Raw genomic sequence first — 16257 nt, 5'->3', positions numbered from 1 at the left:
TGCTTCATTGACATTTTGATGTTCCCGAGAGTACTGAAATTTAGGTTTGGTCTTTGATTCACTTATTTCTCAGGACAAAGGAAGGCATTTAGGACCGTTTAGCGAAGTCGTAGCAATAGGGCAAAGGGACACCCCCAAGCAAAGTTTAGGGAAAATGGCAGAGGTTGAGAAACTACAGGAAGCAAAAGCAAAAAATGTGTTGGCAATATGCACCTTGCAGCTGCTCAGAATGAAAGAGAGGCCGACGAAAACTGCAGATCGTTGAGAAATGTGCACAACCCCTGGTGGATTGCCAGAGTAAAAGAGTAAAATACAATTGATTGGTTGTTGCTCTCCTGGACTGAGACTTTGGGGGGTTCGTGGGATTGAGGCAGATTTGGAAACTGCAACAGGTGGTCCAAGTGGCAGTGCATCACCGTGGTAAAGGATACTCCACATGCAATGTGGAATGGCATGTTGGTCACGCTATAGGTTGTTTCAGCTGCACCACGTGCGGGGCTAGGATCTCATCGTTAATAATGATGTCTTTGAATACGAAGAATGGCCTTTCACCCCATTCCCCTCTCTCTCTCTTTCTCTCCCTCTCCTCCGCTCCCCTGAAATTTTAACTCAGATTAGGGATGGGGAAGGAGTTTGCTTTTCAATGCACTAAGCTAAAGAACCAAGTAGCTACTTGTGTGTGCACTGCAGCTTACCTTTGGGCAAATTTCTGGGTATCATTCTGCTTTCACAAGAGTTTGGGGGTTATTTCCAGGTTTTAAAACCTATCCTAGGAATCAATTTGTTTTCTCTTATGCGGGTAACCTTTTTTATTTAGACTACTAAACTTAGTGATGATTTTGTTTTGCAGTACCTGTTTGAAAATGGTCGAGTAGATGACATATTTTCTGATCTTTACTATGTCCGGTTCACCGAGTGGCTGCATGAAGTTCTAAAGGATTTTCAGCCTCGGGTCACCCCTCTCGGTAAGAGACGTTTCCTTTTTTGTTTTCTCCTCTCCCACCCCCCTTTCGAAAAACATTTCTCCCCCCCGCAGAGTTATATCGGTCAACCGGTTGTATTGAGCACTTCCTGTGTGCAGAGCACTCTGCTAAGCAGTGGGGTAGAAACAGGATGATGTATCCTCTACAGGGTTCCCAGTCTTCAGATGAGAAAACTGAAGCCCAGAGGTTAAGTGACTCATCTATGGCCACCCAGCAAGCCAGTGGCGGAGCGGGGATTAGAACTTGGGTCTCCTGGACTTCCAGTCCACTAAGCCATACTGCCTTGTAGAATTTGGGTCCAGTTACGTAGTTCGGTCTGGCAATTCTCAGAACTGGTGGGTAAGAGGAGGGAAAGAATGGGGAGGATGACTTCGTTTGTTTTTGCCACTTTTTATAAGTGAGTACTACAGTAAAGTAATGCTCCCTTCATTTGCTTTTTCTTCCTAAACTGTTTCTTTTGAGAGAAATCTGTTTTGCGAAATCTGGGTTAAGATAAGTGTGGTCAATTCTAAATGATTCAGGACAATCAGGCAAAGTTTGGGCATGGATTAGCCCAAACCACAGGTAGTTGACATACCACGCAAAGCTAATCAAACACCATCAGAGCCCTTAATAGAGATTCCATCCAGTTTCCTAGTTTGGGTACAGGGAGTTGTAAGTGTACATAAGAAGTGGGTACCCGATTTTCAAAAGGGTACGCTGTAGAAAAGAGATCTACAAACAACTTGTTTATTCAGAGCACGGTCACCCAGTTTGTGGATCATCCAGAGAAATTTTACCTGTCTTCTCTGTTGCCTTGACCTTCCTCTGGCTGGTCCACGTGCATTTTACCAAAGGAAGTGAAGGGTAAATGCAAGGAAGGCGGTGTAACGTCTATCAGTTATGCTGCATGGAGTGACTCTAGCAGAAGGTTTGGTAGAAGAGGCGGTTGAAACCTTTGGTTTAAATGAAGCATTCGGATGATTGGTAGAGTTCGCTTCTCCCTGTTAATCTCTGTCCCCCCTCGTCACCCCACGATGAGCATTGAGCGAACAGATGAACAGAAGAGACTCTGGTTCCTCTATGCAGTCAAGAAAGTATGACAAACAGTTCACCGACCGATGCAGGCGTTAGGAATCAGTGGCTCAAATCGATGGATTTGGTTGGTTTTTTTTTCCCTTTTCGGCCTGCCCACGAGGGGTGCGTCAGAGTAATAAAGCGGTCCAAATCCGGGCAAGATCCTTAGTGCAACAGGCTTAGTCCGTTTCAAAGCCTGTCAGTGTTCTTGACACATTTTCAGTCCTGGAAATAACAACAAACTTGGCCTTTTCATGTGTATCATTTTTAAAAATAAATGCCTGTCACTGGTAATTTGATTTTTGAGATTGTGTATTTTTGTTGAAACTTTGTGGGTGATGAGGGAGCCGAAATGGCCCAAGGGAAAAGGTGGCTCTGGGCCCTGAAGTGGTAGGTCGATTGCTCCCTGAGCATCTTGGCGAACCTCGGCCCTGGACCAAAAAGATTAACTTCCTTTCTGATGGAATTCTGTTCCGTGCTTTTTGATGTTTTACTTAAATGCATTTTGTGCAGTAGCAATCAGCAAGTTACCAACAAACACACAAGGATCAGTGGGGTGTCATTTCCACTAAAGTAACTTTCAAAACATCCTGCTTGTGTGTGACCAGGCATTTTACAGTTAACCCACTTGAATAGCGAGGAGTTTACGTTGTCATACCGTTTCTCTCCCCACCACCCCCTTTTTTCTAAAGAAATGTCCATTTAATCTTCAATTTCGTGAAGATTTGAGCACCCCAGAGGAATTTTATTGGAAAGCAGTGCAGGTGTGCAACAGGTAGTTTAAACTAACATCGATTTAACTTGAAGTCAACACCCTTTCCTTCCTTCCCTAATGGAGTTCATAGGTCTTTCTGCCTTCAAACACCTGTGAACACTAAGTAATTAGATAAACCTGTTTTCCCCTAGGGAATGGAAGATAATGAGACTTATAGGTGAAGTCTATTCATGGTCATAGTATGCTGTAATAGACTCTTTAACGAGTTTGATGCTCTGAGGCCCCGGGGTCACCTAACTGCCGGGCCAGGTCTGGCACTTGCGGTTTCCGATTTGGCAATTTGAGGGAAAATTCCCAGATGAGAAGTTCCTAATGGATCACTAGGGGGAACGATAGGGATGTTATGTGGTCAATCCCTAACTGTGAGGCTGGTCAGGGAGGAAGATGGTTACCTGTTGCCTGTTTGTAATTGCTTGCCGCTGAGCTTTATTATTGCCAAATTATATTCTCCAAGTCTCTGATGAAGTTACATAAATCCATTTCTACTATGATGGAGTGGGATTCAGGAACCCTGGTCCACCAAATGGAGATGAAGCTGGGTCTCTGGTGAGGCATGGTTCAGTAATAGTAACTGTAGGTGGGAATGGGTGCCGAGCACTATACTGAGCGCTAGGGTAAGTGCACTCTAGGCAGATCGGACAGTCACTGTCCCACGTGGGGCTTACATTGTAAGGGGAAGGGAGAGCAGGTGTTGAATCCCTATTTTACACATGAGGAAACTGAGGTCCAGAGAACTTAAATGACTTGCCCAAGGTCCCACAGCAGGCAAGAGTTAGAGCTGGGATTAGAACCCAGGTCCTCTGACTAACCTCCATTCTACCAGCTGGACCAGCCAACCGGCAAGATGCAGCCTTTTAACTGCAACATATCTCCAATTATTACATGAAAAGATAACTTCCCGCATCATTTCTTGAGTGCCTATAGTGTGCAGAGGACTGGTGGTCTGAGCACTTGGGAAACGTTCCAAAGAAATGAAGGACATGATCCCTAATAGCTAATATACTAGGGAGAGAGAGACCGTTGTAAAATGTGGCCAATAGTGGCTGTAACGGTATTTGAGCACCCACTGGGTGCACTTGGACTGGTACTGAGCACTCGAGAGAGAGCAACACAAAGAAGAGATGGGCCCACAGGGAGCGTACCCTCTAAAGGGTGGAGGTGAGGTACAGACAATAAACCTGAGGTTCAACTACTACTCTGCTTCCAACTACATTGTTGCCAAAATCAAAACCATTAGATGTAAACTCCTCCACACCACCTACTTTTACATTCACTCTTTCATCCTTCTCAGCTGCGTTTCAAGAGGAGCCCTGACTGCTTTCAATATTTACCCCTGCCCTCCCTCCACCCCCCTCGCCTTCTATAAACACCCGCTCCCATTCTTCCTTCCCTGACCACTGTCTTCAACTCTCTGTCTTTGCTGGTTCCTTCTCTTCTGCTTTCAAACATGCGCTTTCTGGATCCCACTGCACCCTCCTGTTCCTGCCCCTACTTTTTGAATGGATTGTATACACCCACCGTCTCTCCTTCCTCTCCTCCAACTCCATTCTTTACCCTCCACACTCTGGTTTCTGCCCTTTTCACTCCATGAACCCGCTCTCTGCAAGGTCACCAAAGATCCTCTAATCGCATAGCTAATGAACTCTATCCTCTCCTTTTTCTCTCTGCTGCCTTTGATTCTGCGGACCTCCTCCCTTCTGCTGTCTAGCCTTGGTTTTATTGACATGGTTCTCTCCTGGTTCTTCTCCTCCTTCTCTGGCCTGTCCTCCATCACTTCAGCTAGCCTCTCACCCACTAACTGTGGATGTTCTGAATCCCATTTTGCTTCTCACCTTACTCTCACTTGCTTGGGGCGCTCATCCACTCCCATGGCTTCCATACAAATGACTCCCAGGTCTCTCTGACTTTCTCTTCTGTCTTGCATCTCCTCTCGCCTCCATGACATGAGAAGCAGCGTGGCCCAGTGGCAAGAGTACGGGCTTGGGAGTCAGAGGACATGGGTTCTAATCACCGCTCCGCCACTTGTCTGTTGTGCGATCTTGGGCAAGTCACTTTTCTGTGCTTGTTACCTCATCTGGGGATTTAAATGGGGATTAAAACTGTGAGCCCCATGTGGGACAACCTGATTACCTTGTATCTACCCCAGTGCTTAGAACAGTGCTTGGCACATAGTATGCGCTTAATGAATACCGTCATTATTATTATTATTATGACAACTCCACATGGATGTCCCGCTGGTGCCTTCAGGTCAATATGGCTTAAACTGAGTTCCTCATTTTCCCTCCCAAATCCTTTCCTCCACCTAACTTTCCCACTGCAGTTGACAACACCACTGCCCTCCCTGTTTCTGAAGCCTACAATTTGACATTATCTCTGACACCTCCCTCATTTTCAACTCTCATGTCAGAGTTGTATTTATTGAGCGCTTACATGTGTAGAACATTGGGAAACCCATCCCATTCCCATAAGCATCTTATAATCTCTTTCAGTCCTGATTCCTGTCGGTTTTTCCTCCATGGCGTTTCCTCAGTCCATCCCTTCTTCTCCATCCAAACAGCCACTACTGGTGCGGGCATGTCACATCCTGGCTAGATTCAGGGATCAGCCTGAGAATCAGCCAGAGCATCAGCCTTTTCAGTCTTTCCTCCCTCCCCCTTCATTTTTCTAAAATGTCATTCTGCACGCATCTCCCCACTCCCTGAAAACTTCAGTGGCTACTCATTTCCATCTGCATCAAGCAGAATTTCCTGATGATTGGCTTTAAGGCACTGTACTAGCTCTGTCCCTTTTATTTATCCACTCTTCTCCTACTACACCCTATTTAGCACTCTTCACATCCCTCCAACTTCATTTTTTCAGCTCTTCTGCCTCCAACCCCTTGCTCACGCCCTCCTTCCTGCCTGGAACTCCCTCCCCTTTCAACAACTGGGAAAGACCAATCTTTCCCATCTTTCAGGGTCCTTCTGAAATCACATCATCTTCATCGCCAATTTAATTTTCTTCTTCCCAGATCATATTCCCCGAACCATCCCCCTCAGGATTTCTCTGTCAATTTTTGGAGTCACACCCCCAGTAGTAGTAGAATTGGAGTGCTTACTGATTTATATACCCTGCTATTTAAGCACCTATTCATCCACATATCCGTTTTTCCTATTTCTCTCTGTAGATGCTGTGGGTTATGTCCTCCCCATTCTCTCCCCCTAACACCCCCCACACACACACACACACCCCACATACTGGATTGTTCAAATCCCAGCTCTGCCACTTGTCAGCTGTGTGACTGTGGGCAAGTCACTTAACTTCTCTGTGCCTCAGTTCCCTCATCTGTAAAATGGGGATTAAGACTGTGAGCCCCATGTGGGACAACCTGATTCCCCTGTGTTTACCCCAGCGCTTAGAACAGTGCTCGGCACATAGTAAGCGCTTAACAAATACCAACATTATTATTGTAAGGTCCTTGCGAGCAGGGATCCTACCTACAGCCTTTCGTGGACTCTTCCACAAATTTAGTACAGGGCTCTGCACACAGGGTCTCAATAATACTGTTGGTCGATTGACTAAATGGCAACTGAGCAGATAATTCATATGAGTGCTGAGGTGTGTCGGGGAGAGGGTGCTACTGGGAAGCTCTCGTAATATCCCAGCTAGACTACTGTGTCAGCCTTCTCTCTGATCTCCCTTCCTCCTCTCTCTCCCCACTCCAGTCTATTCTTCAGTCCACTGCCCGGCTTATCTTCCTGCAGAAACGCTCTGGACATGTCACTCCCCTTCTTAAAAACCTCCAGTGGTTGCCTGTCAACCTCTGCACAAAACAAAAACTTCTCACTGTAGGCTTCAAGGCTCTCCATCACCTTGCCCCTTCCTACCTCTCCTCCCTTCTCTCTTTTTTACTGCCCACCCCGCACGCTCCGCTCCTCTGCCGCCCACCTCCTCACCGTCCCTCGGTCTCGCCTATCCCACCGTCGACCCCTGGGCCACGTCCTCCCGCGGTCCTGGAATGCCATCCCTCCTCACCTCTGCCAAACTAATTCTCTTCCCCTCTTCAAAACCCTACTTAGAGCTCACCTCCTCCAAGAGGCCTTCCCAGACTGAGCTCCCCTTTTCCCTCTGCTCCCTCTACCACCCCCCTTCACCTCTCTGCAACTAAACCCTCTTCTCCCCCCTTTCCCTCTGCTCCTCCCCCTCTCCCATCCCTTCTCCTCAGCACTGTACTCATCTACTCAACTGTATATATCTTCATCACCCTATTTAATTTGTATATCACCCTGATTCTATTTATTTGCTATTGTTTTAATGAGATGTTCTTCCCCTTGCCTCTATTTATTGCCATTGTTCTTGTCTGTCTGTCTCCCCCAATTAGACTGTAAGCCTGTCAAAGGGCAGGGACTGCCTCTATCTGTTGCCGATTTGTACATTCCAAGCGCTTAGTACAGTGCTCTGCACATAGTAAGCGCTCAATAAATACTATTGAATGAATGAATGAAGCTGGGCACGTTCAATCAGTATCAGTTGTATTTATTAATAATAATAATGTTGGTATTTGTTAAGCGCTTACTATGTGCCGAGCACTGTTCTAAGCGCTGGGGTAGACATAGGGGAATCAGGTTGTCCCACGTGGGGCTCACAGTCTTAATCCCTATTTTACAGATGAGGGAACTGAGGCACAGAGAAGTTAAGTGACTTGCCCACAGTCACACAGCCAACAAGTGGCTTACTAGGTGCAGAGCACTGTACTAAGTACTTGGGAGAGTACAGTACAACGGAATAAGCATAATCAAGACTCATTAAATCACGTCCATAGAATGTGAAGTGTGCTTGACTTTGTATCCCAGGAAACAAAACATTTTAAATCCACGACTAGTCCAGGGGAAGGATGGTTTAGTAACTCTTCGGTACCATGTTCTGGGCCTAAAGCTCCAACTGCATGGTTGGCCACTCTTTTTTTTCCTTTTTTTTATATGGTATTTAAGTGCTTACTGTGTGCCAGGCACTGTACTAAGCATTGAGGTAGATACAAGGTAATCAGGATGGACACGGTCCATGTCCCACTTGGGGCTCACAAAAGTGGTGGAACCGAGTTTGTAACTCAAGACCTTCTGACTCCCAGGTTTGTGCTCTGTCACCGGGCCACGCTGCTTAAATCTTGAATGCCCAGGGTGAAAAGCTAATGTGAGCATTTGAATCAATCTCATGGCCCTTTGCACTTCTTTCCATTTTGAAAGTGCCTTTGGCTCTAGCCCTAGCCCAGTAAATGTAATTTTTCCCACACCGTTTTTCCCACACCGTTGTTCCAAATTCACGGAATGAAAACTGTCACTGTGTTTCTCCAGTCTGCGTTAGCAGCTCGTGAAAGAGCCAAAGTGTAACCTCTGTTTCATGGATTCGGCAGCTTGAGAGAGAAAGCAGTTATTTATAGTTCAGACGTAAACCGATCCCTAGAGCATGCAGTCTCATCCCACCACCTCCTATTCCTGTCCTCCAGCTCCTTCCTGGGTGTCCTTCAGTTAGTCCTAAGCTTCCTTGACCTCTCATATCGCTCCTTCCTTTCATGCTGGAACAGCTTTCCTCTCTTCACCCACCAAGCTCCGTCCTTTCATTACCACCACTGCCCTTAGCATACTTATCCATGATCAGAAATAGAAGCCCAAGGCTTGTACTTGATGTTAACCCATTTATCCCTCTGGAAGCAGGGATCATACATATTTTTCCCCCTCCCCATACCTCCAGAGTACCCACATTGTAGTTCACCTGGGAGATTCAGTAACTGTCCTTTGAATGAATGAGTATACAATTGTTTTGGGCCCAGTTGGTCAATTGTATTTATTGAGTGCTTAGTTTGTGCAGGGCACTGTACTAAGCGCTTGGGAGAATACAACACAACAATGTAACAGATACATTCCATGCCCACAACGAGCTTACAGTCTAGAGGGGGAGACAGACATTAATATAAATAAATTACAGGTATATTCATAAGTGCTGTGGGGCTGGGGGTAGGGGTGGTGAATAAAGGGGGCAACTTAGAGTGCTGCAGAAGGAAATGGAAAAAGAGGAAATGAGGACTTAGCCAGGGAAGGCCTCTTGGAGATGTGCCTTCAATAAGGCTTTGAAGGTGGGGAGAGTAATTGTTGGATATGAAAAGGGAAGGTGTTCCAGATCAGAGGCAGGATGTGGGCGAGAAGCCCGGGGTAAGTTAGATGAGATCGAGGTACAGTGAGTAGGAGCGAGGTACAGTTAGTAGGTTGGTATTAGAGGAGCGAAGTGTGCAGCCTGGGTTTCACTAGGAGAATAGTGAGGTGTGAGAGAGGAGGGAGCAAGGTAATTGGAGAAGCAGCGTGGCTCAGTGGAAAGAACACGGGTTTGGGAGTCAGAGGTCATGGGTTCTAATCCCGGCTCTGCCACTTGTCAGTTGTGTGACTTTGGGCAAGTCACTTCACTTCTCTGTGCCTCAGTTACCTCATCTGTAAAATGGGGATTAAGACTGTGAGCCCCATGTGGAACAACCTGATCACCTTGTATCCCCTCCCGCGCTTAGAACAGTGCTTGGCACATAGTAAGCACTTAACAAATGCCATTATTATTATTAGAATTGAGTGCTTTAAAGCCAATGGCTAGGAGTTTCTGTTTGTTGTGGAGGTGGATGGGCAACCACTGGAGGTTCTTGAGGCATGGAGAAACATGGCCTGAGGGTTTTTGTAGAAAAATGATCCAGGCAGTAGAGTGAAGTATGGACTGGAGTGGGAAGAGTCAGGAGGCAGGGAGGTCACCAGAGGCGTCAGATACAATAATCAAGGTGGGGATAGGATAAATGCTTAGATTAATGTGTTAGCAGTTTGGGTGGAGAGGAAAGGATGGATTTTAGCGAAGTTGTGAAGGTTGAACCAACAGGATTTAGTAAACTGAGTATTTGGGTTGAATGAGAGAAAGGAGTCAAGGATGATGCCAAGGTTACTTGCTTATGAGACCACCTCTTGCGTGGTGCAGTGAGTATTTTTAGAGCACCAGCTTGTACATACTACTTTAAAATGACATTTTTGAAACCTAAGATTATAGACAAGCAAAAGTGAAGTACAAATATCAATCCATTATTGGTTATTTATTGAGTGCTTACTGTGTGGGGCTCACTTAGCCTGCAAGTCCCATGTGGGACAAGGATGTGCCTAACCCAGTTTTCTTGTATCTACCCCAGCAATTCCCACAATTATTATTATCATCAAAGTGCTTAGGGGATAGAGACTCAAGAATATAGGCAATGCAGAAGGGAGGAAGGTTAGGGTGACGAGGTGTGGTTAGTCCGGGAAAGCTTCTTGGAGGAGATGCGATTTTTAGTAAGGCTTTTAGAGATGGGGAGAGTGGTAGTCAGATGAAGTGGCAGGGAGGAGGTGAGCAAGGGTTCAAAGACAAGGGGGAGACAAAAGCGAGGCACAGTGGTGTCACAGGAGTGAAGTGTGGGCTGGGTTGTAATGGGAGTGGAGCGAAGTTAGGGAGGAGAGGGAGAGTTAAGTGCCTTGAAGCCAGGCAGCCACTGGAGTTTTTGATGACTTAGTCCATTGTATAACTTTTAAAACAAAAAAAAACCAGCCAGCTTTTACATGTCTTGCTGTATTTTCAACTCATAATTATAACAATAGCGCTTACAATGTGCCAGACACTGGCTAAGCGCTGGGATGGATACAAGCAAATCGAATTGGACATAGTGCCTGTCCCATGTAAGGCTCGGAGTCTCAATCCCCATTTTACACATTTTACACATAAGGGAACTGAGAAGCAAAGTGACTTGCCCCAAGGTCACGCAGCAGACAAGTGGTGGAGCTGGGATTAGAACCCATGACCTTCTGACTCCCAGGCCCCTGCTCTGTCCACTACGCTACTTCTCAACTCATTCAATTGGGGTAGGCCTGGCAAGTTTTACAGGGCTCTATAAGGAGGGAAACAAGGTGACAACAGGGTGATAAAATGGACACTGCAAGACCATGAAAGTGGAAAGAAGTAGGTAAAACAGCCTCAGGAGAGAGGTGGTGTTTCCTGGAACACCCCCAGGCTCTTGTCCTAAAATGGCTTCCAAATTCACTAGTCATCATTTGGTTGTGTGTGTTGGTGAACTGCGGCATTAATTCCACTGTCCTACGTTCACCTAATTAACTGTATATGTTCGGTGGACAGCAAAAGTTGTCTCTGGGGGAGGAGAATCAATCGTATTTATTGAGCACTTACTGTGTGCAGAGCACGGTACAAAGCACTTGAGAGAGTACAATAATATAACAGACATATTCCATGCCCACAAGGCACTTACAGTCTGAAGGGGAGACAGACATTAATGTGAATAAATAAAATTGCAGATATGTACATAAGTGCCATGGGGCTGGGAGGGGTGTATATATACAGGGAGCAAGTCAGAAGGACACAGAAGAGGAAAGGAGGGCTTAGTCAGGGAAGGCCTCTTGGAGGAGATGTACCTTCAGTAAGGCTTTGAAATCGAAGACAGTAATTGTTGGATACTGTGAGGGAGGGTGATCCAGGTCAGAGGTAGGATGTGGGTGAGGGATCGGCGGTGAGATAGATGAGATTGAGGTACACTGAATAGGCTGGCATTAGAGGAGCGAAGTGTGAGGGCTGGGTTGAAATAGGAGAACAGTGAGATGAGGTAGGAAGCGGCAAGGTGCCAATGAATATCCCCTATTTAGCCGGGATCTCTTCAGATACTGTTAAGATGCCCGTGCTACGGCAGGTGTGTCCCAAGCACCCCTGGCTACTGATTTGATCATGAGACCGAGTACAGGTTACCATTTCAAGCCGGCCGAGATGGGCTCATCCAGTGGACCCGTTCTTGTCGTGGCTGAAAAAAGACCTAAACAGATTTGGGGGGCTAGTGCTCTAGCCATTTTAGCCCCGAAGGTCATTTTCAAGGGATCTGGAAGATGAAGGAAAGGGGGAGGAGTTTTGTTTGTTAAGCAGAAAGTCAAAAGACATTTTTCATATCAGAAAAAGGCAACACCACCACATCTTTTGGTGCAGAATGTAGACTACAAGGTAAATGTTGGGGTTATTGACGTTGTGGTAGGGCTCCCACATTGGCAGTCATACTGAGTAGGTCAACTCCCTCTCTGGTGAAGAGGAGGTGGGCTGGAAATGTGTAATCTTGATCCCCAGTCATGAGGAAGTACGTATGCAGTGAAGAAAAATCTATTGCGTAGTTACGGGCTGGAGTTGGGGGGCAGGGGGGTGGCGGGGAGCAGCAGCTTTTGTGTGCCAAACTTTTCATTCCTGAGAGGCTGGATAGCAGTTAGTTTACTGCCATAGAGCTTAAGCGTATGAAAATGTGTGGTGCCTAAAAAGACATGGGGAGAAGGGAGGAAAGATTGGTGGGGCCAAAGATTACAAACCATACCTGATTCATCTGGGGTACGAAAGAAGGTGGTATAGGAATCCTGTTTCTGTGACGCCCCTTAAGTGCCTTGAAGCCAAGCAGCCATTGGAGGTTTTTGATGACTTAGTCCAGTGTAAATAATTTAAAAAAACAACCAACCAGCTTTTACATGTCTTGCTTTATTTTCAACTCATAATAATAATGATGATATTTGTCAAGCGCTTACTATGGGCCAGGGGCTGAACTAAGTGCTGGGGTGGGTGCAAGCAAGCGAGGTGGACACAGTCCCTGTCCCATGTGGGGCTCAGAGTCTCAATCCCCATTTTACAGATAAGGGAATTGAGGCCCAGATAAGTGAAGTGACTTGCTCCCTCCCCCCTCCCCCCCCGCCCAAAACATGACATCTGTCCCCTTTGAAGAAGCCTTCTGAGTCTGCCATAACAATGTACCCTACCTATTATAGGTTACGTCCTGCCCAGTCATGTGACAGAGGAGATGCTGTGGGAATGTAAGCAACTGGGCGCTCACTCCCCGTCCACGCTGCTCACCACGCTCATGTTTTTTAATACCAAGTAAGTGTTTCGGAGACACTGAGGCCTATACGCTTGCTGTGGTCGGTGGAGTGGATTGGAGGAGGTCGGGGCTGAGAGGGGAGGTTTCTGTGGAGCCTGTATTAAGAGGTTGGAGCAAGAGGGTTGGGGACTCGATTGATTCCTATCTCAGAACGGGAAAGTTCTGCCGATGCTGTTCCTCAAACCCTTATCGTATTTATTTTATTAGCCATTATCTTTGCTTTTGAAGCTGACTCTTTGGCGTTGCTGGTCTCCAAAGGTCATGCCTAGTTCTTTGCTTTGAAATAGAGAACACTGCCTGGAGGAAAGAAGGGGAGAACTGAGTCCTCGGGAGGGAGCCTATTTGATAGGCTTTCCCAAGAGGAGTAGCTCTTGTCTCATCCAAGAACAAGGTCCCTGGGCTGCATCTTGTGCAGGTATTGCTTGACGCAGATCCAGCAGAAGTTTGCCTTGAGCCCACGGAATTTGGTGCCTCTTACTAGTCAGACGTGCCCCTCGATAGCCGAACTGGGGTCCCAGGACACAGTGTTTGGGGGACACCCCTTCCCCCCTGTGACGTTGGCAGGGGCCAGGAGAGCCAGGGGATTGACCTCACTCCCCACTGCAACTCACTCTCCTCCCTCCGTTCTCCCCTTCCCCGACGTCCCCCTACCCCCTCCCGCCCCCCAGACTGCTTCGGCCTACCTCCCCCAACTTCCATGCTGCTGGAGTGGGGCTGGAGAGTGGCCCAAGTGCAGGCAGGCATCTCCCCTCCTTGAGCAAGCCCCAGGTCAGCTCTGATTGCTAGAGCCTCTGGCGGACTGCAGTTTTGCAGCTCAAGCCAATTCTCCCCACCCCCAAAATCTTGGCCACCCACGCCTGAGCTGGGGATCCAGGCCTGGCCAGTGTCTGCACAGAACCAGCAGTGGGGCCTCGCTTCCTTGGGAGCAGTGTTTCTGCATGCAGGCTCCTGGTGCTCCCGGAACGACAAAATCGTGCACGTGCAGCAAGCCACGCGTGGGTGACTGCCGTGTATCGAGGCTCCCCCAAACCAGCAAGAAGTGGCTCCGCAAGGGGGGTTTGTGGAGGAGCCTGAGGAGTGGCTAGACCCAGCTTGGGCTCTGCCAAGTTCACCCTCAGGCCGGTCTGCCTGACCAGCCCTCGCGGGGAAAGGGATCCGAAGCCCAGGCAGGGCTTTCTATCGGCTGCCCCGGTGGTAGTGCCACCCGACTCCCTTGCTGTTACAGACCCAGGCGTCAGTGGGGGAGGGAAGACGGGAGAGAAGGAGCCCGCCGCGAATTGATCAACGCAATGTGACAAGAAGCGGCCGAGAGACTCTGCTGAGAAAACGCTGCTGAGCTCCTGAAATTGTTTCCCGGGGCCCGGGGAGGAGAAGAGATGGGAGTCCTCCAGCTCCTTAGAGCAGTAGCATTCGCTGAGCCAAGTGCAAAGCACCGTACACGTACCGATGGCTGGGAGAAAGTCAAGGACATTGATTTAGCCCCGGGCCCCGGCTCACCGGGAAAAGCCAGCAGTTAAAACGAGTCACAACGTGGAATGCCAGATAAAAATAGAACACGCGACCAGGCCGACAGCGAAAAAGTGTAATACTTTACAGTCCTGGGGCAGTTGGTGGCTCCAGCCGGGCGTTCTTGTGTGCGCAAAAGCGCCACAACCTTCCCAACGTTCTGAGAGAGGGAAAGGTAGCTTGAGCGTGCCCTCCCCTCCGGGGCGGGCAGGGCTTCTCCCAGAGTTGGCACGGTGGAGCAGGGACCCAGGGCAGGCCGAAGCCTCCGCCACAAGGACTAGGGCCCCCACCAGCCCAGTTTGCTTTTACTCATCCCTGACTCGAAATTGCTTTCCCACTAGTCTTTTCGGCCATACTTGGTTAGTGGGTGAGTAAAGGTCTCTCCCCCTTTCTCCCCACCATTCCATCTTACCTCACAAATATCTTTTGTCTATGGTTGTGGTTCAGGTACTTCCTGTTGAAAACCGTAGACCAGCACATGAAGCTGGCCTTCTCCAAAGTCTTGCGACAGACAAAGAAGAACCCTTCGAATCCCAAGGATAAGAGCACAAGTATCCGGTATCTGAAGGCATTTGGGATTCACCAGACAGGCCAGAAAGGTAGAGCAAGGGCGGGGAGAGCGGGTCTTGTTGGGTAGCAGCAGCTCATGATTCCTGTTCTCTTATAAAACTTGTCCTGGGGGAGCTGCAGGAAGAATGCAAGTCCATTGCCAGTTTTGACCATCTTCCCTTTGCATGAGTGGATCCTCCTCTGATCCAGTGCAGATGCTCAAGTCCTCCGGCACAGTGTCAGGTGGCTGGAATCTGGCTCTTCTTGAAAACTGTAAACTTTTCGCTTCTGTCCTGCCAGGTAGAACTAGAGCTTCTTAGGTTCGGAGAAAAGCCCATCGCTCTGTTCCTCACTGCCTCATTCTTGCACCTTTTAGTTCCAAGGTTACATGTGGCCTTGAAAGCCTAGTTCTTGCCCAGATGTTCTAGAGAGTTTTTAAATTCTCCAACCCAGGGTGTTTGGAATGGTGGGGTTTTTTGTTGTTGTTGTTTTTGTTTGTTTGCTTTCTGTGATGGGGTAGGAATCACACTAGAGGAGGTGGGTGGCGGATGTGTCGGAAGAGGGGGATTGGACTTATCGTGAAAGGGAATAACGGTTGAAACTTAACTCGTAGGTGGGGGGGCGTGGGATGGCGGGCGGCATGGGGGGTGAAGGGGGTGGGGGGGGGTGCCCGCCGAGCTGAGTCTGTGCAGACGGTGGCTTGCGGGGCGCCTGCCGTTACCTTCTTGATCCGGCTTTGTGGCCCAGCCCGGTCTGAGATCCGATGCCATGTGTTTTTTGGGTGGGGCGGGTTTTGTAGTTACAGATGATATGTACGCGGAGCAGACGGAGAACCCGGAGAATCCATTGAGGTGTCCCATAAAGCTCTATGACTTCTACCTCTTCAAATGGTAAGCAGGCTTTCCTGGCACTGTGCTCTCGTGCGTGGGGCTGACCTCACTGCCAGATTGATTTGGGGCCCTAAATCAGAGAGAGAATGATCAGCGATCCATCGGGCCTGCATCCCAAATGCATTCAGTTCTCCTATGACCCCTCGAGGGGCTGCATCCTCCGTGAACCCCTTATTAAGGAAAATTCTCGTCTTGACCAGTGCCACGTGCGTACACACGGGTGGCTCTTCCGGACCTCCCATCACCTCCAGACCCACGAGTCGATGGAAAGATCGGTACTTGATTCCCTTAACGGCGCCCTGGCCAAAAATACGTGGTGAAAACCCATGTTATCAGGGAACTGACTGTGCATTCTAAAATGTCTGTATAGAACACAGGGTCGCCGAGTGGCAACGTAGGTGACATCTTCCCGGACAGCATGTTTGTGGGGAGGGGGTTCCCAGGTTATTGAGGGGGGCCAGCTCCCCCGCCCCTGGCGTGCCAGTTGTGCCGTGCTTTTCCCCCTTCTGTCCGGTTTGCATGAGTCCCAGAGGTCCAGGGGAGGTGGGTGAGTCCCAGAGT

At 48.4% G+C, this 16257-nt stretch overlaps 1 protein-coding gene across 4 annotated transcripts in view; it reads left to right on the top strand.

Moving 5' to 3' along the window:
• Positions 1-16257, top strand: part of QRICH1 (glutamine rich 1) — a 59909-nt gene that overhangs the window by 42648 nt on the left and 1004 nt on the right. For 3 of the 4 annotated variants that reach the window (XM_029050585.2, XM_029050583.2, XM_029050584.2), the window contains 4 exons: positions 851-965; positions 12642-12750; positions 14705-14856; positions 15606-15696. In XM_029050585.2, coding sequence (XP_028906418.1) covers positions 851-965; positions 12642-12750; positions 14705-14856; positions 15606-15696 — 467 coding nt within the window. Of the gene's footprint in view, positions 1-850; positions 966-12641; positions 12751-14704; positions 14857-15605; positions 15697-16257 lie in introns of those variants that run through there. The other variant, XM_029050586.2, reaches the window with a different exon arrangement.

This window comes from Ornithorhynchus anatinus, chromosome X1 (assembly GCF_004115215.2).
Source record: "Ornithorhynchus anatinus isolate Pmale09 chromosome X1, mOrnAna1.pri.v4, whole genome shotgun sequence".
NCBI classification, from domain to species: Eukaryota; Metazoa; Chordata; class Mammalia; order Monotremata; family Ornithorhynchidae; genus Ornithorhynchus; species Ornithorhynchus anatinus.
Note: the sequence above shows the minus strand (reverse complement) of the source record. Positions and strands in the feature narration are given on the sequence as shown.